Below are 24070 nucleotides of genomic sequence, written 5' to 3' on the forward strand. Positions count from 1 at the left end.
TTTCTCTAATGATTAATGATGTTGAGCATTCTTTCATGTGTCTGTTGGCAATCTGTATATCTTCTTTGGAGAAATGTCTATTTAGGTCTTCTGCCCATTTTTGGATTGGGTTGTTTGTTTTTTTGTTATTGAGCTGCATGAGCTGCTTGTAAATTTTGGAGATTAATCCTTTGTCAGTTGCTTCATTTGCAAATATTTTCTCCCATTCTGAGGGTTGTCTTTTGGTCTTGTTTATGGTTTCCTTTGCTGTGCAAAAGCTTTGAAGTTTCATTAGGTCCCATTTGTTTATTTGTGTTTTTATTTCCATTTCTCTAGGAGCTGGGTCAAAAAGGATCTTGCTGTGATTTATGTCATAGAGTGTTCTGCCTATGTTTTCCTCTAAGAGTTTGATAGTGTCTGGCCTTACACTTAGGTCTTTAATCCATTTTGAGTTTATTTTTGTGTATGGTGTCAGGGAGTGTTCTAATTTCATACTTTTACATGTACCTGTCCAGTTTTCCCAGCACCACTTATTGAAGAGGCTGTCTTTTCTCCACTGTATGTGCTTGCCTCCTTTATCAAAGATAAGGTGACCATATGTGCGTGGGTTTATCTCTGGGCTTTCTATCCTGTTCCATTGATCTATATTTCTGTTTTTGTGCTAGTACCATACTGTCTTGATTACTGTAGCTTTGTAGTATAGTCTGAAGTCAGGGAGCCTGATTCCTCCAGCTCCATTTTTCGTTCTCAAGATTGCTTTGGCTATTCGGGGTCTTTTGTGTTTCCATACAAATTGTGAAACTTTTTGTTCTAGTTCTGTGAAAAATGCCAGTGGTAGTTTGATAGGGATTTCATTGAATCTGTGGATTGCTTTGGGTAGTAGAGTCATTTTCACAATGTTGATTCTTCCAATCCAAGAACATGGTATATCTCTCCATCTATTTGTATCATCTTTAATTTCTTTCATCAGTGTCTTATAATTTTCTGCATACAGGTCTTTTGTCTCCTTAGGTAGGTTTATTCCTAGATATTTTATTCTTTTTGTTGCAATGATAAACGGGAGTGTTTTCTTAATTTCACTTTCAGATTTTTCATCATTAGTGTATAGGAATGCAAGAGATTTCTGAGCATTAATTTTGTATCCTGCTACTTTACCAAATTCATTGATTAGCTCTAGTAGTTTTCTGGTAGCATCTTTAGGATTCTTTATGTATAGTATCATGTCATCTGCAAACAGTGACAGCTTTACTTCTTCTTTTCCGATTTGGATTCCTTTTATTTCTTTTTCTTCTCTGATTGCTGTGGCTAACACTTCCAAAACTATGTTGAATAATAGTGGTGAGAGTGGACAACCTTGTCTTGTTCTGATCTTAGTGGAAATGGTTTCAGTTTTTCACCATTGAGGACAATGTTGGCTGTGGGTTTGTCATATATGGCCTTTATTATGTTGAGGAAAGTTCCCTCTATGCCTACTTTCTGCAGGGCTTTTATCATAAATGGGTGTTGAATTTTGTCAAAAGCTTTCTCTGCATCTATTGAGATGATCATATGGTTTTTCTCCTTCAATTTGTTAATATGATGTATCACGTTGATTGATTTGTGTATATTGAAGAATCCTTGCATTCCTGGAATAAGCCCCACTTGATCATGGTGTATGATCCTTTTAATGTGCTGTTGGATTCTGTTTGCTAGTATTTTGTTGAGGATTTTTTCATCTATGTTCATCAGTGATATTGGCCTGTAGTTTTCTTTCTTTGTGACATCTTTGTCTGGTTTTGGTATCAGGGTGACGGTGGCCTCGTAGAATGAGTTGGGGAGTGTTCCTCCCTCTGCAATATTTTGGAAGAGTTTGAGAAGGATAGGTGTTAGCTCTTCTCTAAATGTTTGATAGAATTCGCCTGTGAAGCCATCTGGTCCTGGGCTTTTGTTTGTTGGAAGATTTTTAATCACAGTTTCAATTTCAGTGCTTGTGATTGGTCTGTTCATATTTTCTATTTCTTCCTGGTTCAGCCTCGGCAGGTTGTGCATTTCTAAGAATCTGTCCATTTCTTCCAGGTTGTCCATTTTATTGGCATAGAGTTGCTTGTAGTAATCTCTCATGATCGTTTGTATTTCTGCAGTGTCAGTGGTTACTTCTCCTTTTTCATTTCTAATTCTTTTGATTTGAGTCTTCTCCCTTTTTTTGTTGATGAGTCTGGCTAATGGTTTACCAATTTTGTTTATCTTCTCAAAGAACCAGCTTTTAGTTTTATTGATGTTTGCTATTGTCTCCTTCATTTCTTTTTCATTTATTTCTGATCTGATCTTTATGATTTCTTCCCTTCTGCTAGCTTTGGGGTTTTTTTGTTCTTCTTTCTCTAATTGCTTTAGGTGCAAGGTTAGGTTGTTTATTCAAGATGTTTCCTGTTTCTTGATGTAGGCTTGTATTGCTATAAACTTCCCTCTTAGAACTGCTTTTTCTGCATCCCATAGGTTTTGGGTCGTCGTGTCTCCATTGTCATTTGTTTCTAGGTATTTTTTGATTTCCCCTTTGATTTCTTCAGTGATCACTTCGTTATTAAGTAGCATATTGTGTAGCCTCCATGTGTTTGTATTTTTTACAGATCTTTTCCTGTAATTGATATCTAGTCTCATAGCATTGTGGTCGGAAAAGATACTTGATACGATATCAATTTTCTTAAATTTACCAAGGCTTGATTTGTGACCCAAGATATGATCTATCCTGGAGAATGTTCCATGAGCAACCAATTGGGTTTTGATATGAGTCTGCAAGCAGTTGATTTATTACAGTCTCTGTGCAGTCAAACCTCTCTGCTAATGATGATCTGTATTTGCAGCCACTCCCCAGCGCTAGCGTCACCGCCTCAGCTCCATCTCAGATCATCAGGCATTAGATTCTCATAAGGAGCTGGCAACCTAGATCCCTCGCATGCGCAGTTCATAGTAGGGTTTGCACTCCTATGAGAATCTAATGCCACTGCTGATCTGACAGGAGGCAGAGCTCAGGCAGTAATGCGAGCGATGGGGAGTGGCTGTAAATATAGATGAAGCTTCACTCACTTGCCTGCCCGCCACTCACCGCCTGCTGTGTGGCCTGGTTCCTAACAGGCCACGGATCGATACTGTGGCCCGGGGGTTGGGGACCCCTGCCTTAAGGACTGGACAGTTGTGCAGGAGGACAGAGCAGGGCAGAAGATGGTGATGCTCTGTGATGGGGGTTGGGAGGCAGTGCACAGGGGGCCTAGGGGGAAGTAGGTGTCAGCCTGGGGAAGGCAGGCAGAGAAACCAGCGTGAGCAAAGGCAAGGAGCCCAGAGTGACTGTGGCGCTTTAGGGATCTGCAGTTAGGCCAGGATGGTGATGGGGAGGGGCACTGGTGGGACTTGAGGCTCTTCTAGTCTCAGTGTGTGCTTACTGACACCTTTTGTGTGCCAGGCATGGGTGACAAGAGTGAACAAGATTGTAGGGACACTGCCCTATGAAACTCAAGAGCTGGTGGGGAGTGGGGAGGTGGGCAGAGGCCCAGCTCTGCAGGATCTAGGTTGCCCTGTGGTTGCAGGCTTCATTGTGAAGGCACTGGGGAGCCACTGAGAATGCACCTGTGGACCAGACTGTCATAGAATCTAGGCAGGAAATTATGTGAATATATTATGATTTTATTTTTTTCTGGGACAGGAACTAATTTACCATTTGGAATTTAAGTCTTTCAAATCATAGAATTATAAAATGCCAGTTGGTCCCTATCAAATTTTGAAACTCCTTTTAAAATCTATTATCATGTTATTACTAGTTTGCAGAAGAAGATAGTGTGAAGAAGCAGTAAAGCTTTACTTTTCTAAATTGTCTATAATTAGTGGCTCTATAACTTCTGGGACAAACTTTGGGATGTCTTGGGAGCACTTTGCACTGGGGAGAGGGCTAGATGCGGGGACCCTCTCTTCAGTGCTCAGAGGATATCCAGCCCGGCCCAGGGTGTCAAGGCAATGGGTAACTCGATTCCCTGTTGTCCCTGCAGGAGAGGCAGCCCCCTGCTCATTGGAGTGAGGAGCAAATACAAACTCTCCACAGAACAGATCCCCATCTTATACAGGACACGTAAGTTTCTTGAGAAGGACTTGAACAGCGCAGCACTGTTCTGGTGCCGGCAGCTCCCCTCAGAGGCAGGATGCCTTCCTTCACTCTGCTAGGGCCAGGTCCAAAAGGTTTTCATGCAACTGGGACTTGGCTCCATTTTTTCAAAAGCTTTTTCTTGTGGATATTTTCAAATACATACCAAGTTGAGGGAGCTGCTGCTGTGGTTCTGTTATATAAAGGCACCTGTGCCCTGATTGGAGTGTTGATTTGGTTTGTTTTGTTAATAGCCGATTCAGTGCTCTTACTATTTGGGGATCTTTTACACAATTTGGCTGATGCAGCCAAAGCTAAAAATTGCACATTTCTCCCACACATATTCAAAGGGGAAGTTGGCTTCTTCGTGTTGTTCCAAGAAAATAGTCTAACGGGATTTGTGATCCTTTCCTTCATTTGCTAGGCAATATTGAGAATGTGAAGAATATCTGTAAAACAAGGATGAAGAGGCTGGACAGCTCGACCTGCCTTCATGCTGTAGGCGATAAAGCAGTGGAATTCTTCTTTGCTTCTGATGCAAGGTAGCTACCCCTTGTTTCCTTTCTTTCCTAGGATTATGTAATCAAGAATGACTGGCTAAACACCCCCATTTCTTACTTACTCCCCTGTTTGAGCTGTTTTCTCAAGGGTCAGCAAGGGGAAGCGGTGATGGCAGATTTCAGCTCTCGGTGGCCCTCCTGAGGGAATCCTTGCCCAGTGAGCACTTTTTACATGGCTGTCATCAGCAGCCCTGGTGGCCAAAGGCAAGGTCTACTGATCTACACAATGTTTTGGGCCTGTACAGAATAAATGAATTAGTTGCCAACATTTTAAAATTGGGAAATTTCCCATAAAAATCTGAATTTCTAGCTTTTCTAAAAAACCAGCAGATCTGAGCACACCAGACTGCTCCCCCCAGCCCTCTTTGGGGCCATTCAAAGTCTGCTCCCTTTAGATGGGGCAAGTGTCTCTAGACCTTTGGTCCTTCCTGAACCTTGCCTGCCTTTGCCAGAGTTCTGACCATTCATAAAAGACAGAGCCAAGATTGAGGGTTTTGGTCCAGTAGATTCCAAAGTCCATGTTCGCATCAATACACCAAACGGTAATTCTGAAATTTGAGAAAGTAGGCTTCATGCCCATTTTAGTACAAAAAAATGTATACACACACAGAGAAAAGACCAAAACACTTTCCTGCTAGTTGAAATAGAAAACCACCATAAACACCACAATTACTACCTCCTTTATCCAAACCTTTATTATGCCTCTTTCCCACCAGCCTCTGGTAAGGCCTTGCTGTGAAGCAGGGAGGACACCAGGTGAGGTCTCCTGGGACACATGAAGTAACGAGAACCTACAGCCCAGGCTGCAAGGCCTATTTCAGCCCACAGCCAGCATTGTACTTAATGCTGATAGGAAAGGTCAGCATTTCCCAAACTGTGTTCCTTAGGGCACCATTTCAATGAGAAGCTAATATTATTTCAGTGATTCTAAGACATGCAATTATTCTATAGATTTTAGCATCTGTAAGTGGCATCTGGCAATTATAATTTGCTACAGTTTTTATATACTTCTTAGAAGTATATAAAATAATCACGATCTTAAGATCAATGTTACCACTCTATGACATAAATCACAGCAAGATCCTTTTTGACCCACCTCCTAGAGAAATGGAAATATAAACACAAATAAACAAATTGGACCTAATGAAACTTAAAAGCTTTTGCACAGCAAAGGAAACCATAAACAAGACCAAAAGACAACCCTCAGAATGGGAGAAAATATTTGCAAATGAAGCAACTGACAAAGGATTAATCTCCAAAATTTACAAGCAGCTCATGCAGCTCAATAACAAAAAAACAAACAACCCAATCCAAAAATGGGCAGAAGACCTAAATAGACATTTCTCCAAAGAAGATATACAGATTGCCAACAGACACATGAAAGAATGCTCAACATCATTAATCATTAGAGAAATGCAAATCAAAACTACAATGAGATATCATCTCACACCGGTCAGAATGGCCATCATCAAAAAATCTAGAAACAATAAATGCTGGAGAGGGTGTGGGGAAAAGGGAACCCTCTTGCACTGTTGGTGGGAATGTAAATTGATATAGCCACTATGGAGAACAGTATGGAGGTTCCTTAAAAAACTAAAAATAGAATTACCATACGACCCAGCAATCCCACTACTGGGCATATACCCTGAGAAAACCATAATTCAAAAAGAGTCATGTACCAAAATGTTCATTGCAGCTCTATTTACAATAGCCAGGACATGGAAGCAACCTAAGTGTCCATCAACAGATAAATGGATAAAGAAGATGTGGCACATATATACAGTGGAATATTACTCAGCCATAAAAAGAAACGAAATTGAGTTATTTGTAGTGAGGTGGATGGAGTTAGAGTCTGTCATACAGAGTGAAGTAAGTCAGAAAGAGAAAAACAAATACCGTATGCTAACACATATATATGGAATCTAAGAAAAAAAGAAAAGGTCATGAAGAACCTAGGGATAAGACGGGAATAAAGACCCAGACCTACTAGAGAATGGACTTGAGGATAGGGGAGGGGGAGGGGTAAGATGTGACAGGGTGAGAGAGTGGCATGGACATATATACACTACCAAACGTAAAATAGATAGCTAGTGGGAAGCAGCCGCATAGCACAGGGAGATCAGCTCGGTGGTTTGTGACCATCTAGAGGGGTGGGATAGGGAGGGTGGGAGGGCGGGAGACGCCTGAGGGAAGAGATATGGGAACATATGTATATGTATAACTGATTCACTTTGTTATAAAGCAGAAACTAACACACCATTGTAAAGCAATCATACTCCAATAAAGCTGTTTAAAAAAAAAAAAATTCAGAGGAGAAGTCACAGAGAAACTTGTCTTTGACCTGAACTTGAGTTTCCATTAAGATTGCAATGCAGGGATATTACACATGAAGGTAATCACATAAACTTACTATACTGAAACTTGCAGAGGTTATGAGTGTTGTTCAAGATCCCAAAGCAAGTGCATTGTGGAATCAGAATTTTAAGTGAGGCCTAATGAACTAAAAACAAACAAACAAAAAAACTAGCCCTTTCTGTGATACCATGTTGCCTTTGAAGTAGTTTTTTTGGTGGGTTGGTAGAAACTGGTTCCAGTGTTTCTTGCAGGAATGACTAGTTCTGTCTCCCCACGGCCCCCCACCCCCAAGTTGATCCTCAAAGTTTCCTTTAGAATGGACTTGGTAAAATGCAGACATACAAGTATTCATGACGCCTGTGTCCAATCATTTCTCCTGCCATTGCCTACTTCACTTCTAGGATTATATGAACAATTCACTGTCTTGAATATGCTTTTCCCTCCTCCAAGAATTCCTTTCTCCCTATGGGGCATCTGGGAAACCCACTTCATTTTTCAAAACTCAATTTACATATTATGTCTTTTGTGCAGTCTTCTTTTTAGTGTTGTGATCACATGCTCCTTTTTGCTACCCTTGCACTTCTGCATGCCTGATTGTTGCACTTGCTACACTGTATTGTAATTGTATTTTTTACATATCTCTGTCTTCTCCTGGGCAATATTCCTTGGGGCCAGGGACTACCTTTTTTTCATCTATTGATGTTGCCTTAGCATATTACTTGTTGTGAAGTAGTTAGTTATAAAAATGAGATTTGATTACATTGAAAATTGTTATGTAAAAAAAAAAAAAGATCAATGTTACCGTATATTCAATGAAGTATGGTAGATGTTTCTCAAAAAAAAAAAAAGACAAATGCTTGAAAGGAGATTAAAGAATTATTTGTAGGCAATACAATTATATACTTTAAAAATCCACCTGAAAGGCTGTTAGAAGTAGTACTCGTGGCTGGTCAGAGTATAAAGGTGTAGAAATTCGACATTCCAGCAGTAGCCACTTCGCTGTCAGCTCAGTGAGGTGGGTGGTAGGGGACCACATCTATCCTGTTCCCCCTCATGTCTCCACAAGTGACTGGCACAGTGGGCTCTCAGCAAACCTTTGTTGAACTAAAAAAGTAATCTATTTACCACAGCTGAAAAAAAAGTTTTAATCCCTTAAAATAAATTTAAATAAAAATAGTCCAAGAACCTGTTTGGAGAAGACTACAGAAGTTTACCATGAGAAATAAGAAGAGATTTGAATAAAGGGAGAGATTCCACATTCCTTGGTAGGAAGCCTTAATATTACTCTGAAAACATTAATTGGTTTAAAGTTAATTTAATAATTAAAAATTATTTTTAAAGATATTGACTTCTTAATCTGTAAATTCGATGCTATAATTAAAATCCTTGACATTATTTTGTTTGTTTAGGTTTTTGGAACGTAATAAAGTGATTCTATAATGTATTGTGTGTAGATGAAAAAGCATATATTGAAAAATAAGAGTGACAAAGGTGACCCTCTCAGGTACGAAGGCACATAGAGCTCTCGTGACAACAGTGGCCAGCATTGCTGTGCACTTACGGCTGGACACTGTGCTGAGGGCTTCACCAAGACTATCCCATTTAATAATCACAACAAACCTCTGGTGAAGGCACAGTGGTCATCTCCCAGTTTAAAGCAGAGGAACCCGAGACGGGCTCAGAGGGGTCATGCCTGTGTTGCCCGAGGGCACAGGCTGGTAAGAGACAGGGATGAGGATTCCACCTCAGGTCTAATTCCTGGGCCAGTAATTTTGATGACTGCCATCCATTTTGTAAATTAAAACAGTGATTATATTTAAACATGCAGATGTACACACACATGTGAATACAAACACACGTATTAAGCACTGTCTGCAGGACAATACAATGTAAGTAGCATTTATCTGCTGGAGATTGAATCGGGCCGTTTTTACTTCTTCCTCTTGTTGCCTGTGTTTTCTGCTTTTTATTCAAAGAATGTATATTGTTTAAAATATTTTTTCCAGTGCAGTGGCTTTCCGTCCTTCTTTGTCTTTCTTCCCTAGGATCTGGAGACACCTCTCTTAGAGCCATAGAACTTGATTACTTCTCTTTTTAACTTTGCATCAGGAGTTTTAAATGCTCATTTTTCTGCACAGGACACATGTTGGTGTAGCACTTGGTAGAATGAGGGTTTTTTTCTCCCATGGTCCTTCAGGTACCACCTTCATGGTTTTTACCATATCTATGTACCACCTGTACTATTGATTACCTAACTTTCTTTTTCATTTACCAACTTTTCTAACAATTTTATTTTTAAAAGAAACTTTCCGTTTCCATCTCAAGGGAAAAATCATTATTTCCACACAGAGAAAGTTACTATAAAAATAAACACAATGACTGCACATTTCATTAGTGGATAGATCTTATAGTTTGCTTTTAAGTCCCCCCCCCCCTTTTTCTTGCTTTGTGTGTGTGTGTGTGTGTGTGTGTGTGTGTGTGTGTGTGTGTGTGTAAGAAAAGGAGTCATCTGTCCTAATGAGTTTCCCACTATACGGATTTTGTTGAGTGTCTCCTCCATGTTCTTCTGTTCACCGTATTTCCTGCAAACAGAAGTTTACAGGTGTCTAGAAGCTTGATCTTCAGGTTTGATTTTTTTTTTTTTTGGCAAGACTATTTAGTAGGTAGTGTGTCCTTCCATCAGGAGGCACTATGTCTCATTGTCTTTTTGTAGTACTGTTAAAATTGAACAGGGAATTCAAAGATTAGGAGCCTTATCCATCCATTATAAAGCTGCTCTTAGCTTTTCATTTATTCATTTCATTAGCCACTGATGGACCTTGATTAGGGCTATTAATGATTAGGAATTCATAAGTTGATTATTATAATTCTATCATTCCTTCTTTATTAGCTATATTTCACCTATAAAGAGAAACTTGCCTTCATAAACTGTGGTTATTCTGAAAGGTCATTTGGAAAGGCAAGATAAATGTTTCATTCTTTCCCTTTATGATTTAGAATGTGTTGGTTCCTGAGCATTCTCCAAAGGTGACATTGTTTGGATCCTGATTCGAGGAAAGCAATTATAAAAGGACATCTATGTGATTACTGGGGAAATTTGAACATACTGGATACTTGATGTTATGAAGGAATAACTATTACTCTTAGACGTGATAATGGTATTATAGTAGGGTGAAAAATAATCCTTGTCTTTTAGAGCTATAAGCTAAAAGGTTTACAGATGATTTGATGTCTGGGACTGGCTTCAAAATAGTTCTGGGTGGAGGGGAGGGGCGGAAGGTATGAATCAATGTTTATATGCCATATCCTAAAATGCTATTCAGTGTTACTGATATGGACCCACATCTTGTAACTGTCAAGGACAGGCCCCATCTCTGACACCCATATTTTCCTTGCTCCAGCGCTATCATAGAACACACCAACCGGGTCATCTTCCTTGAGGATGATGACATTGCTGCAGTGGCTGATGGGAAACTCTCTATTCACCGGGTCAAGCGTTCAGCTAGTGATGACCCATCTCGAGCCATACAGACCTTGCAGATGGAACTGCAGCAAATCATGAAAGGCAGGTGTCCTCTGAGGGTCCCTGTGCAGCAGCCTCATGCGGCAGGTGCTCTGTGGGGGAGCTCCTGAGACTCTCTGCCCTGTCATGGGTGGGCACTACAGCCTTCCTGCCTGCTGTGAGCACCGGAGTGGGGCTGCAGGTGGTCTGTGGTTCGTACCTCTCAGGGGATGTGGGGTGCCTGGCCTGGCTACTCCAAAGGGGGCTTCTGACCATGTCCCGGCACCAGGTCTCCCTGCTTGAACTGACCCCAGTCCATCAACTACCTCCCTTTACATATTCTCTGGGACACATTCCTACACCCCAGGCATCATTTCTTCTCTGGATGAGAGGCCTGCAGTAATGGGGGGCTGTGGACTACTTTCTCCTTGTGAGGGGAGCCTATCTTCCTGCACCCACACTTGTGTCCCTACACCCTCCTCTCCACAGGGCAGCCTGGGTAAACGTTTAAGAATGTGAATCATACCCTCTTATCCTGCTGTGTAAAGCCCTCCAGTGGCTTCCCACTGTTCTTAGCATAAAACCCACACTCCCTGCCACAGCCCACAGCCATCCACACGCAGCCTGGCCCCACCTTGCACAACCCTTCCCCACTGTGCCCCTCCCCGCCCACCCTGGCTGCCTCACTGTTACTCAGACAGGCGGAGTGCTTGCTCCCCTGGGGGTCATTGCACTCACTCAGCTTCGCACAGGACCAGCTCCTTTTGATCATCTCCCCTGAAACATCACCCCCTCAGAGAGCCCTTCCCTGATCCGTATCTGCAATGGCCCGACCCCTCCTCACTTGCTCTGTTTGCTTCATGGCACTCTTTCTACAAGTTCTCTGCCGAGGGCAGCAGACAGGGACACTGTGATGCTTGGCATCATGTGTGTGTGTATCCCAGAGGACACTCCCGCCCTGTCTGTGGACACCTGTCGACAGGCATCAGGCACAGCACCTGTCGGGGGTCTTAGATGTCATCCGGTTTCATTCACATCAGAGCCCTAGAAATATGTGGCTAAAAAGATTTTTTGTTTTTTGTTTTAATACAGAGTATAGGAGGGTATTTGGATTAAAAAAATTGCCTATTTCCTTAGGCTCGCTTAATTTGTACTTCCCTAAGTAGGTGGGTGTTAGGAAGTAAAGCATTTTACTTTCCTCTGGCCTTGCTAAGAAGAGTGTGGCCCAGAAAGGCCAGCCATGCATTTGTTACTTACATCCCTCCCTCCCTCAAGTTGCAGGATCTGATATGCACATTGAAGATAATAATCATACCTTACCTGGCTTGTCACCATGAGTATCAGGTGGGACAATACCTAGAGACACCTTTTGTAATCTGCAGTAGCCTTTACATGTGTCTCTGTGACTAACTGCATAACAACTGCTCTTGATTAAAAGCTAAGCAGTGAAAGTGTAACAAAATTAAAATTGACATCCTGTTGATGTTTGTTTGACCAGGTAACTTCAGTGCATTTATGCAGAAGGAGATATTTGAACAGCCAGAATCAGTTTTCAATACCATGAGAGGTCGGGTGAATTTTGAGACCAACACAGGTAATCCCTCGTCCGACCCCTGGGCCAATGCACAATCCCTGTGTCATGTCAGCATTAACACACTGCATGTGTCCTGCAGTGCTTCTGGGCGGCTTGAAGGACCACTTGAAGGAGATCAGACGATGCCGACGGCTCATTGTGATTGGCTGTGGAACTAGCTACCATGCTGCTGTGGCTGTAAGTGCAACATGCTGGGCCCTTGATAGTGCCTGGGAGGCAGTGTTGGCTAGGACAAGATGAGTCTTAAATGCTGTCATGCATTTGGCCTTCCAAATTTGGTGCCATGAGCCAGTATGAGAACTGGCATGGAGCCCTTTCTCCTGCAGTTTGGCCTGTGAATGCCTGAAGTTCCCTGCTCACCTGGACACAGAAGTGCCATTTCATAAACTGTCTTAGAAGCCCAGCCGCCTTTGTCCCTGTAGTGTTCATGACTGACTTTAGTCCCCATTCTTGTTGGCTTCAGACGCGGCAAGTTTTGGAGGAACTGACCGAGCTCCCGGTGATGGTTGAACTTGCTAGTGATTTTCTGGACAGGAACACACCTGTGTTCAGGGATGACGTTTGCTTTTTCATAAGCCAGTCAGGTAAGGGTTACAGGTTTTCATCAGTTCATCTCAGGGCTCTGTCCTCTCAGTGACACACCATGCAGCTCCCTCCCTCCTTCATCCCATGAAGTTCTCTGCACACAGACCATGTGCCACAATCTCTCATGCACAGGGTCATTCAACCCTCAGAGCCATCAGCTACTGTCCCATTTTATGGGGAGGGCCATGCAGCCAGGTTCTCCCTCCTCCTGCTGTTCCAAGTCCAGGACTTAAGGGACCACTCACCGAGATACTCAGAAATGTGTGCTGGGTTTAAATTAGAGGAAAGTTTAATTCTGCTGGTTGAGAGTCACTTCAAGAACTGTGTGGGCACCATACAGTGCTCACGCAACCCAACAGTGGGAGGCATGGAGAGACACTACTCAGGTGTAGAGAGCCCAGGCTACCCTCAGGTCAGGAAACCCTGCCTGGGTGGCATTCTAACACTAGGCTTGGGTGTTTGCTCCACCTCAAGGCAGGACGGAGGGTCAGGGAGATGATCCATGGCCATATGCTTGGAGTCCCCATGAGCTCTAGGAGGATTTTTATAACACTGAATTATGGAAAATCCCAAACTTTTATAAAAGAGAGACTTGCATAAAGAAGCACCTAGGCTCAGCAGTTATGTTATGGAATAACTCACCCATCTTGTGTCATCATATCCACTTTAACCCCTCCCCTTCACTGGGTTATTTTAAAGTCAGTCTCAGACATCATGTTATTTCATCCATAAATATTTCAGAACGTATCTCTAAATGATAAAAGAAAAAGTATCACACCAATGTCATTATCACAGTTGAAGCATTAACAGCAATACCCTAATATCTTTTTATACTGCTTTCATTATGAATTTTCAATACCATTTCCATTTCAGTAACAAGCTAAGAAAAACTAACACAGACACACCCACCATCTAGCTGACCACCTCATACCCAGGTGCTGCCCTCTGACTTCAGTTGCCACTGTTACCTTTGGGTTTACAATCCCGTCAGAGCCTAAAAATGTTTCATGAATTGGTGGAAGCCACTAACCAAAGAACAGAGGTGGTTTTAATGTGAAAATAATGCAGTGGCACCTCCTGAGTGACTTCATAGAAGGGGTTTAAAGTTTCATTTTGTTCAGCCCTTTACATTAAATTTTTTTTAACTGTATCAAAAATGGGGGCGTTGCCGATGAAGATAGAGCTCCCCATGAAGATAGAGCTCCCCCGCTCCCATAGGCACCGAGGAAAGGCCGTGTGGCACCCCAGTGCACTAGACGCAAGTCTGAGCAGAAACAGGAGAGGAGAATTGGGCCATAGTAGCACCAGCCTGCACTGCAGAGAAGTTAGGACAGCACAGCCAAGAGTGGTGGCTGTGTGAACACTGAATGTTTGGTTTTATGTTCTGGATCATATTTAATTTACCTTGAGTTCTTTAGGACTTACAAACATAGGAAGTTTGTGCAGGTTTATGCATGAACCTATTTAAGCTTTTTTATGAAAATAATTTGAGTACTCACTAGGACAAGAAATGTTTTCCTTTAAAACAAGATCTGTTTGAGAAACACCATTTAGGGGCATTCTTGCTTTTTAACTTAAATCTCAGCCCATTCTGAATAACGTAGTTTAGAGTCCGAGAAAGGGCACTGGGAGCCAGGCCCACTCTATCACCCACAGCTACTTGGCCTTGAGTGAGTGAGGCATTGATTTCCTCCATCTCTGAGTACCTCATCCTCAAGGGAAAATGGGGATGATGCCCCCTACAGAGTTGTCATGAGAGTTCAGTGAGACAGTGGATGAGCAAGCACTTGCCACATAAATAGTAGCAAAATCGTGAATCTGAGAATCAGCCAGGGCACAAGGCCAGACTGTAGTGTGTTGAATAGGAAATGGGAAGTGAGAAAGTGGAGGAGTATGTATAAACCACTCTGTCTTAATATTCAAGAGAAATTAGATTAGAGAAGAGCCGGGACAAGAGAATCTTGAGCCATTTTTAGAAAAAATAATCTCACATATTTTTCATGAAAACATCAATCGTAGAACTTAAATGTTCTATTCAACACTTAATCATGAACAAACTTTTAATAAATTCCTTCCAAATTAGTTCCACTTACTAATCAGCTTTCATCTTCTAGTTACATAAATGATCACAATGAACCACATTAATTGCATTACTAAACACCCAAGTGACCGAGTGACTCCCATATGCCTGTGCTGTCAGGGTCCCCACGTGGAGGCCCCATCCAGTTGAACAGTTTACCAACTTTCATGAGAAAGGTCTTAACATCCCCTAGAACATGCACTTCACACTGAGTGGTAAAATGAGAAGGGATAAATTAATTTCAACCTTCAAATTCAAATCCCTATGAATGTTTTATTTTCCTATTTACTTTTAAACCTGAAGAACTTTCCTTTTTCAAGATCTAAGTGCTAACTGTGTTTTTGGCATTCATAGCCCTTGAATAAAGAACATCTTACATAAAAAAAAAAAAAAGAATCAACCAGAATAATTGTTGAGCATGCATTTTCCTTTCTGAGCACACACCGACTGTGTCTGGACATAAATTTCTGCCTAAGGGCCAGAATTAAATGAATTGGGGGCTGGGGGTTAAGGCTGGCAGAGCCCACATACCTGTGAGCTGAAAAGAAGGATCTGTGTGGCAGGTGAGACCGCAGACACCCTCCTGGCACTGCGCTACTGTAAGGACCGCCGGGCCCTGACCGTGGGTGTCACCAACACTGTGGGCAGCTCCATCTCCCGAGAGACTGACTGCGGAGTCCACATCAATGCAGGACCGGAGATCGGCGTGGCCAGCACCAAGGTAGAAGGAGCCATGTGGGCACCCGCAGGAGGGCCTCTGCTGGGTGGGTGGACAGGGGGCCAAGAGGGGAGCCCAGGGATCTGTCTCGTCTTGAGTGGTCACCACATGCACATCACCCTGCCTCTGCTAGCACCACTGTTTTGTCCTCAGGCTTACACCAGTCAGTTCATCTCCCTGGTGATGTTTGGTTTGATGATGTCCGAAGACCGCATTTCACTACAAAACAGAAGGCGAGAGATCATCCATGGCCTGAGATCTTTACCTGGTATGTTCCAGAGCTAAACTGCTCATTATCAAATCCTGTGGACTGTTCCTGGCTGCTCTCTTACTTGACTCTCTCCCATAAACAATGCTGTTAATCATTCCCTTCTCCTCAAAACTTTTACTTACCACTGAATCCCTGAAGCAGCCCCCACTGGGCCAAGATTAAAGTCCACACTCGTCACCAGGCCATGGAGCCCTGCACTCTGGGCCCCTGTGCCTCTGACCTCATCGAGCTCCCTCCCACTCCCTGAGCTGCCTCACTGACCTTCTGATCCTCAGCAATGCCAAGCTCTTTCCACCACAGGGCTTTTGCACTGGCTCTTTCCTCTACCAAAACCCTCTTCCTCCAGCTCTTCATATGACTGACATCTCCCATCACCCAAGTCTCAGCTCAAATGTCACCTCTGGGACCCTCCCTGGCCACCCTAATAGGGGCACTAATCCCCTGCCCAGCTCTCTAAAAAACATTAGCCCATTTCTTTTCTTTATAGCACATACCATGGTCTGAAATTACCTGTTCTCCTGTGAATTGGCTTGTCTTCCCCAACCGTATCAGCTCAGTGAGCACACAACCGTGTCTGTCAGAGTCACTGCTGGATGCCAGGTGTCCAGCCAGGGCAGACATTCAGTAGTTGCTCAGGAAATACACAAGAAGGAGTGAATGGCCTCACACCTCTTCCTGGCCCAAACTGCTCCTTCACAGTCTCACCAGACTTTCTTCTGAAACCAAGGGCAAACCCCAGAGAAGGCAGTGAGGGAAAGCCACCATGTAACCATACAAGGTCTAGGGGTCTGAATCTGACCAAGACAACATGCTGAAAATTTATTGACAAGAAAAACTTTCTTAACTTTAAGCCAGATAATAATCCTGCAAAAACAGGACTCTATTCTGCTAAGTAGGCAGTTACCAAGATGTAGACCCAAAGATCCTGGGGTCCCTTTCAGTCAAAACTACTTTCTTAGTAATATGTTATTTATAGTGAATAAGATGCTTTTGCCTTTCTCTCTGTGTGAACATCTGCAAAGGCAATGGTGGCCACCGCTGGCACTTTAGCACATTTCAAGGCAGAGGCACCACACTGTTCCCATGACAGAAATGCACATAGCTTCACTTAGGAATGTCTTTGATGATACGGTAAAATGCATTAGTCTTATTAAACTGCAACACTCTTCAATATTCTATGTGACAAATGGGAGGTATGCAGCACCCTGAGGTTGTTCCAGAGAAAAGCGCCCTATGATTGATTGAGTAACAAGCTGAGTTGGTACTTGGCAGACATCTTCTCAAAAGTGAACCAAGTTATCCCAACACTTTGAGAAAAACAACTGATAACAGTTTTTGTTGCTAATGATAACCTTCGAGCTTTCAACCGAAACAGGATCTGGAATTCTTGTAGCTGTCAGCTCGAGTTTGACCTCCTCCCAGTACTCAGAAACATCTCTGATGAGATCACAGTGATTTTAACAAGTATGATTTTTTAAAAAAATACTTTATAATGAAATGTGTCCATTTTTAGAAGATTTGCGTAACTCAGTGAACCAATATTTTGCAAATGGCCAATGCAGTGTTATAAAATTATGCACATGTAAAAGACCCATTTAAGTAAGTGCAAGATAGACTAATACATTTTAATGTTAACAAGGTAGGAAAAGTTTGTTGACATGATCTCAGATTCCACATTTGCACCTAGCCTTTTAAGAAATTGTCACTTCTTAAGTTTGGTGTACTATCAAAGAACATTCACAATTATTTGAAAAAGTTATTTAAATATGCCTTCTTTCTCCAACTACAAATCTCTGTGAGGCCAGATTTTCTTCCTATACTTCAACCAAAAAACATATCACAACAGATTGAATGAGGAAGCAGATAGGAGAATCTGTCTTTTATGAAAAGGTCAGGCATTAAATATTTGCAAAAATGTAAAATAGTGCCACTCTTCTCACTGATATTTTTCATTTCATGGGTTTATTGTTATTTTTAAATAAATGAATAAGTATCTTTAATTTTCTCAGTTTCTAATCTGGTAAATATTGATAGCTATAACCCACAAAAATAAAGGCTCTTAGAAATTCACAGTAAATGTTAGGAGTGTAAGGGAGTCCTGAGACCAAAAAGTTTGAGAAGTGCTGGTCCAACCTACACTGGCTTTGTTTCCAGACATGGCATGTGGCCCAGATGAGGGGCATTAATATGGAGTGTCAGCTGTGTGGCTGGTCAGCTGGGGATTTAGCCTCTCTGAACCTCTGTTGCCTTGCCTATAAAATGGAGCTAGAAATAACACTTCCCTTCTTACCTTATGTGCTCAGGAAAGTATAAACACAAATACGAATCACCATCACAATAAAATCCTGGCCGATAACACAAGCTATTTCCCATAATCTACATTTAAAGTCCTTTTAAACTAATACAAGGAAGGCAAGTGTGCGAGTGATGTGAGTTCCAAAACCTTGTCTTATACACCATGACTTTTCTTTGTGAATCTTGTTTTATAATTGGTGTGACTGGCTCTCCCCCTCTGCTATGTGCTTGACTTAGAGCTGATCAAGGAAGTGTTGTCACTGGATGAGAAGATCCACGACCTGGCCCTGGAGCTCTACACACAGAGGTCGCTCCTGGTCATGGGGCGGGGCTATAACTATGCCACGTGCCTGGAAGGAGCCCTGGTGAGCCCCCTCTGACCAACCCCCACCTCCACTGGCCCCTGCATGATGGCAGGCATGGGAGACACCCCGAGAAACCAGCAGGAAAGAGGGCAGGGCATTGGGCTAGGGGAGGGGAGGGTGTCGCTCACTGACCAGGTGTTCTAGCCCTGGCGACACGGAGATGAGGGCTCCTGATTTCCTGAAGAGAAAGGGGCAGGGCACCCTTATGAGAGCCCCTGAGGTGTCAACCCGCACCAGGCTCCATCTGGAATAGCTCATTCTTACCTCATGAGTATCTTCTGAGAGGCTGGCAGTTATTGTTTACGTTTTACCCAGGAGGAAACTGAGCCTCCAAAAAATTCATCTTGCTCAAGATTACATAGTGGAAGTGATCAGCCTAAGATTTGAAATCAGGTCCATTTGGACTTTGCTTTTTTCCATCGCCACAAGCAGTCTGCATGGGAGGATTTGGGCAGACCAGAATTGCAGGGTCGGGTCTCTGTAGAGTGTCCCTGTTACTCCTCAAACTTCCAAGGGGAGCTGGGATCCTTCAGGAATGAGCATTGAAATTCCTGCATTTTTTGTATCAGTGACTGGCTGTTTTGCCCACTGCAGCTATAAAGATCCATACCGGCTTGAGAGAAAGCCGATGGAGTAGGGGTAAGATGCCAGGACCACAGGGCTACTGAGAGGGTGGGAATTGATGTCCAGGGACCTGAGCCTAGTGCTTACCCTTTACTCACTATCCACCTGCTGTTTATGGATCAACAAGCAAGGTAAATGGGAGACAGTGTCACAGGTGAGGCAGCATTTGGTACCCACACATGGGCATCATCTATAACTCAGCTTGGCTGCCCTCCTCTCCCTGTGGGAGCAAGTGGCTCCTCCCCACCACCACCCCCATTTGGAAGAACGATGCCAGTTGTGGGAAACATTCAGAGTATTACAGGAAGTGGGGAGTGGGTTTGGGGTACAAGCCATGAATTGCCTGACTGCAGTGGGCTTCAACTCCCACATCCTTCCAGTGGATATTCTGACCCCTGTCAAAGGAGTGAGGGGCCAGGCACACTGCTTCTCAGGGGTAATAGAGGCAATGCCTCGGTGGGGCACACTTTTGGCGCCCCAGCCCCGTGCCTCTGCCATCTGGTGTGGGGTGCTCAGCTGCAGCTCCTGAGTGTGCTGGTGAAAGATGAGTATTCAGCTGTGTCTCCAAGTTAGTCTTGGGGGAAAGAAAGAAGCTTTTACGCTGCTGCTGGCACAAGTCAGTGGCCCCTCTGTGGTGACTCGGGTACCAGCACTCCAGCTGTCTGCGGCATCCAGGATGGAGCCGCACTCCTGACAATGTTTCCCTGACCCAAATAAATAGTTCTAGGGAGTTGAGAAATGTTTTCTTCAACACTCTCACCAGTTCAATGACGTGGGTTTAATGGTATCTGAAAAAAATGTGTCTCTCTAAACATAGGGGGAAAACTCCATTAACACCCCAGTGTGTGTGTGATTTTGCTTGACAGTTAAGTTGGAGCAACCCTTTGGAAGTTATTAATGATCTAGAATTGGGGGAGTGATTAATCAGATAATTGAATGAAGGTGTAGAATAAAATGCCATCATTACAAATTATAACTGTTAGGGAGGAGGCCATGGGGCTGGCTACAGAGGGGAAGGGGGAAAGCTAGATTGACACTGACTTGTCCATCCAAGGTGGGTGGCTATGTCCCAGAGCTGGTCTGGGTTCACAGGCTGTGTGCTGGGCTTTGTGCATGCTCTGGACAGCAGCCAGCCCTCTCCCCTGGCCCTGGCCTTTTCAGCTGCCCTCAGTGCTGTTGACCGCTCCATGTGTCCATCTGCCTCGTGGCCCTCAGCTCCCTGCTTCCTGGCTCCCCTTTCTCCCCTCTGGCTGATCTGCTCCCTGTCTTCCCAGTGTGACACTGATCCCACCTCGTGTTTCCCCAGAAAATTAAAGAGATAACCTACATGCACTCAGAAGGCATCCTAGCTGGGGAGCTGAAGCACGGGCCCCTGGCGCTGATTGACAAGCAGATGCCCGTCATCATGGTCATCATGAAGGATCCTTGCTTTGCCAAATGCCAGAATGCCCTGCAGCAGGTCACGGCCCGCCAGGTGAGGGCTCTCTGCCAGGCTGGGCCACTTTTCTCCTGTTCTCTTCCACACATGCCACCTCACCCACCGTCTGCCAGCACCAGCTATGGGTGTTCCTGCTGGGGAGTAGGCATGAGCACACACTCTCTCCTGGGGCCCCTCATGCATGGTGCACATTCAGAAAGGGACTGGCCAGCCTGCGGCCATGCCCACAGAAGCACTTAGGTGAGGCCCAGTGATCCAGATTGCCCAGAGGGGTCCTGGATCCCAGGCGTGGAGACCAGAGGAGGTCTGGTGGAGAGCCCTGGGGGTAGTTCTGATATTGGCCACCCAGAGTTAGTCAGATTTCACAGGTGAAGGGCACTGTCCTCCACAAGACCGCCCTCACTTCAGCCACTAGCTGCAATCTTTGGGCTTCCTAGGCCACCCACACTTCTGACCAACTGGATCCAAATTCAGGAGTTCCCACCACCCCCTCAGTTTCAATAATTCGCTAGAACTTGTAGAACACAGGCTGCTCTCTCTGCCCCGAACATTCTTCCCACACTTCTTCGGGGAGTTGGCCTCTCATCATTCAGGTCTCAATACAAATGTCTCCTTTTTAGAGAGCTCCTCGGACCTCACCACTGTCTCCCAATCATGTTACAGGGTTTTACCGCCCTGGTGGCTTTTATCTGAAATTCATTGTTATTTATCGGTTTGCTTATTTATGTTTTTGTTTTCCTACCACTTGACTATGAGCCCCTGGAGTAAGGGGTAAGATCTCCTGCTCTTTGCAAGGCACATTGGAGCCACTCAACAAATGGGTGCTGCATGAACGCAGCAGGAGGTGACCCGCTACCAGGGAAGCATACGAACCTCACCAAAAAGCCTCCAAACTCTTTGTCCTTTACACAAATCGGATACATCGCCTCACCCATAACTCCAGCAAAAACAAAAGATCACTGTTATGATTGCAATATGTTTATCTCAGAAACTCTGCTGTGTGTGAGGGATTGCTTCTTTCAGAGATGATCTGCGTCTTGTGATCACATTTCTCTGTCTTAGGGTCGCCCCATCATACTGTGCTCCAGGGACGACACTGAAAGTTCCAAGTTTGCGTATAAAACAATCAAGCTGCCCCACACCGTGGACTGCCTCCAGGGCATCCTGAGTGTGATTCCACTACAGCTCCTCTCCTTCCACCTGGCTGTACTCCGAGGATATGACGTATGTCTAAAAATTGCACATCACCAGCAAAGGGGAGAGACATAACCCCAGAGTTCCATTTGGTTCTTAAATACTTATTTGGCATAAAAATTCATAAGAGAAATATTTTCATTTAAAATAACTCTTTTTAAAGTAACTTATACCCCCTGAAAACAAGATGGGAACTGCAAGATGTATGAAGGCCATATTAAACCATAAGCTTCTCACCCAGAGGCAATGTTAATTAGCAAATTTAATATTTTATTCCAGTCTTTTCCTTGTGCCTGTGAATTTTTAAAGATTTTTTTGAGATAATATCAAGGATGAAATTTTATAACTTTCTTTTTAATATATTACGAATATTTTCTCACATCTTGAACTTGTAAGCAACATTTGATCATTGCACAATATTCCACTGCAGTCTTACAAGATAAATTTTAACAATTACTTAACCAGTCTTCTATTATTTAAACTGTTTCTAATTTTTTCGAATATCTGCATAAATAACAATTGCAGTGAATTATCTTTGTACATACATCTTCCTCCCACATTAGAAGATTTATCCTTAGTCTAGCAAATCATTCAACATTTTGGAACTCCTATATTGTAGATTTCTGTTCCAGAAAAGAACCAATTTATGATCTCACCAGAAAGTGTGTGTGCAAAGAAATAGTTTTATTACAATTTTGAGAAGCTTTAAAAAATACATATCAATACCAAAAACAATATAACAAACATCCGATGGTATATATATCATCCAGCATTGACATTTGCCAACATTTTGTCATTTTTGTTTCTTCTCTTTTTTAATGTTATTGTAAATGAAATAAGACCCTGTAGATAAAGTTGAAGGCCACTTTATCAACCATCCTCAGTCACATTTCCTTCCCAGTCCGTACCCTTAACCAATAATTTAGTGCATCTACTTCCAAGAAAAGTGAATTTTTAACAGTACAAATTGAGCTAGCTGTTTTTAATAGCATGAATCATATCCTTTTAATAGTGTTAACACTGCATGACACATAGGTGCACCATAAATATTTATTGCATAAACTAAACATTGTACAGTTCAGTAAAGTTTCTGGAATAAGGAACCACTTCCAAGATGCAGGTCTCAAGGAGCTCATGGTTGGAGGTGCCCAGGAACACCTGTCTCCTTGTCGTCAAGTACTCTGAGAGTAGGCTTTATAAACACAGTGTGTTGCTGAGACCTGTGGGGTCCTGAGCAGCTACTTTCTGTCATTTTAGGTTGACTTCCCCAGAAATCTGGCCAAGTCTGTAACCGTGGAATGAGAACAAGAGTGTGAGGAGACCATCACCACCTTTAATCTGATTCAAGACCTGTCCCAGTGACACCAAGTGGGAAGAAAAGCTGGCATTCTGCGTGTTCTGAGTAGATTCCAGTAGAGCTTGACAGCTTTGACGTGCCTTGTACCCAAGTGCTTTGCTTACAGCAGATAGTGTTTCTCTGTGTCCTGAAGTTGCCAGAGGAGAAGGGAATCATTGTTTACACATGGGATCTGAGTGGACTTTTCCAATACCGTGCAATAGAGATACAGCTCTCTTCAGAGTAACTGTGAACCTTTTTTAACCAACACTAGTTAGTTTTAAAGACAAAATATTTATAATGACAATTGTATAGCTTTTAAGTTATTTTTCTAGTATGTGGCTTTCTATAGCCGAGGTAACGCCCAGACCATGCCCTCAGGCTACCCAGTGCACCCAGTCTCCTGGCAGGGGGCATTCATCTCAGATTTGAGCGCCAGGCATTGCCCCTCTGGACTCCTTTCTCCTTTCCCATCCTCTCTTGGCTGCTCCTGAGTCCTGTCCCCTGACTTCAGGGAAGCCCCCTCCCACCATCTTCCTATGCCTCCTATAAGTCCTGTCAAATCTCAACTCCCTTCAACAGTGTCTTCTCATCTAAATTTCTCCGACAACTTCTCTCTGATCATGGTTCTTTTTAAGATCAGGCAGCATTTTGGTCCCTGCTCCTGCCCATAGTAAAACAGCCTGAAAAATCCCATGCAAGAGAGTAGTTTCAAGAGGGCTACCTTGCCCTCTATTTAAAAGCATGCACAATCAAAGTACTATGCAATTTTAAGACAATAAATACAGTACAATTTTTTTGTCTTGTGCGTGTGGATTTTTGTTAATCTCATTCTTTTCGCATGCTTTTGAGGGCTCCTCAAAACAAACTCAGCAATGTCTCGTGGGGGCAGCCCTGTTTGTTGGTAGCCACACCCGTGACCTATGTGCTTCTAGGATGAAAATGAGGACTATTTTACAGATTGGAACAAAATGCAGGAGATTTGGGACTCTGGAATGAGAATCCACTGAACAGCTCTTGGAGGGGGTTGCCCAGAGCCTAAATGCAGCATACAGAGGTGAAACTCAAA

The 24070-nt window shown here is 43.3% G+C and overlaps 1 protein-coding gene across 1 annotated transcript in view; it reads left to right on the plus strand.

The window, feature by feature from the left end:
- The window catches only part of GFPT2 (glutamine-fructose-6-phosphate transaminase 2), a 47256-nt gene extending 23458 nt beyond the window's left edge, over positions 1 to 23798 (plus strand). Inside the window, exons 8-19 of the mRNA XM_061190047.1 lie at positions 3993 to 4072; positions 4509 to 4626; positions 10401 to 10564; positions 12000 to 12095; positions 12175 to 12272; positions 12559 to 12679; positions 15324 to 15481; positions 15632 to 15746; positions 18282 to 18409; positions 20340 to 20507; positions 21534 to 21695; positions 22923 to 23798. Of these exons, the coding sequence (XP_061046030.1) occupies positions 3993 to 4072; positions 4509 to 4626; positions 10401 to 10564; positions 12000 to 12095; positions 12175 to 12272; positions 12559 to 12679; positions 15324 to 15481; positions 15632 to 15746; positions 18282 to 18409; positions 20340 to 20507; positions 21534 to 21695; positions 22923 to 22967 (1453 nt within the window). The 3' untranslated portion in view covers positions 22968 to 23798. The remainder of the gene's footprint in view (positions 1 to 3992; positions 4073 to 4508; positions 4627 to 10400; positions 10565 to 11999; positions 12096 to 12174; positions 12273 to 12558; positions 12680 to 15323; positions 15482 to 15631; positions 15747 to 18281; positions 18410 to 20339; positions 20508 to 21533; positions 21696 to 22922) is intronic.
- Positions 23799 to 24070: the final 272 nt, after the last annotated feature.

This window comes from Eubalaena glacialis, chromosome 4, assembly GCF_028564815.1.
Source record: "Eubalaena glacialis isolate mEubGla1 chromosome 4, mEubGla1.1.hap2.+ XY, whole genome shotgun sequence".
In the NCBI taxonomy this organism is placed as follows: Eukaryota; Metazoa; Chordata; class Mammalia; order Artiodactyla; family Balaenidae; genus Eubalaena; species Eubalaena glacialis.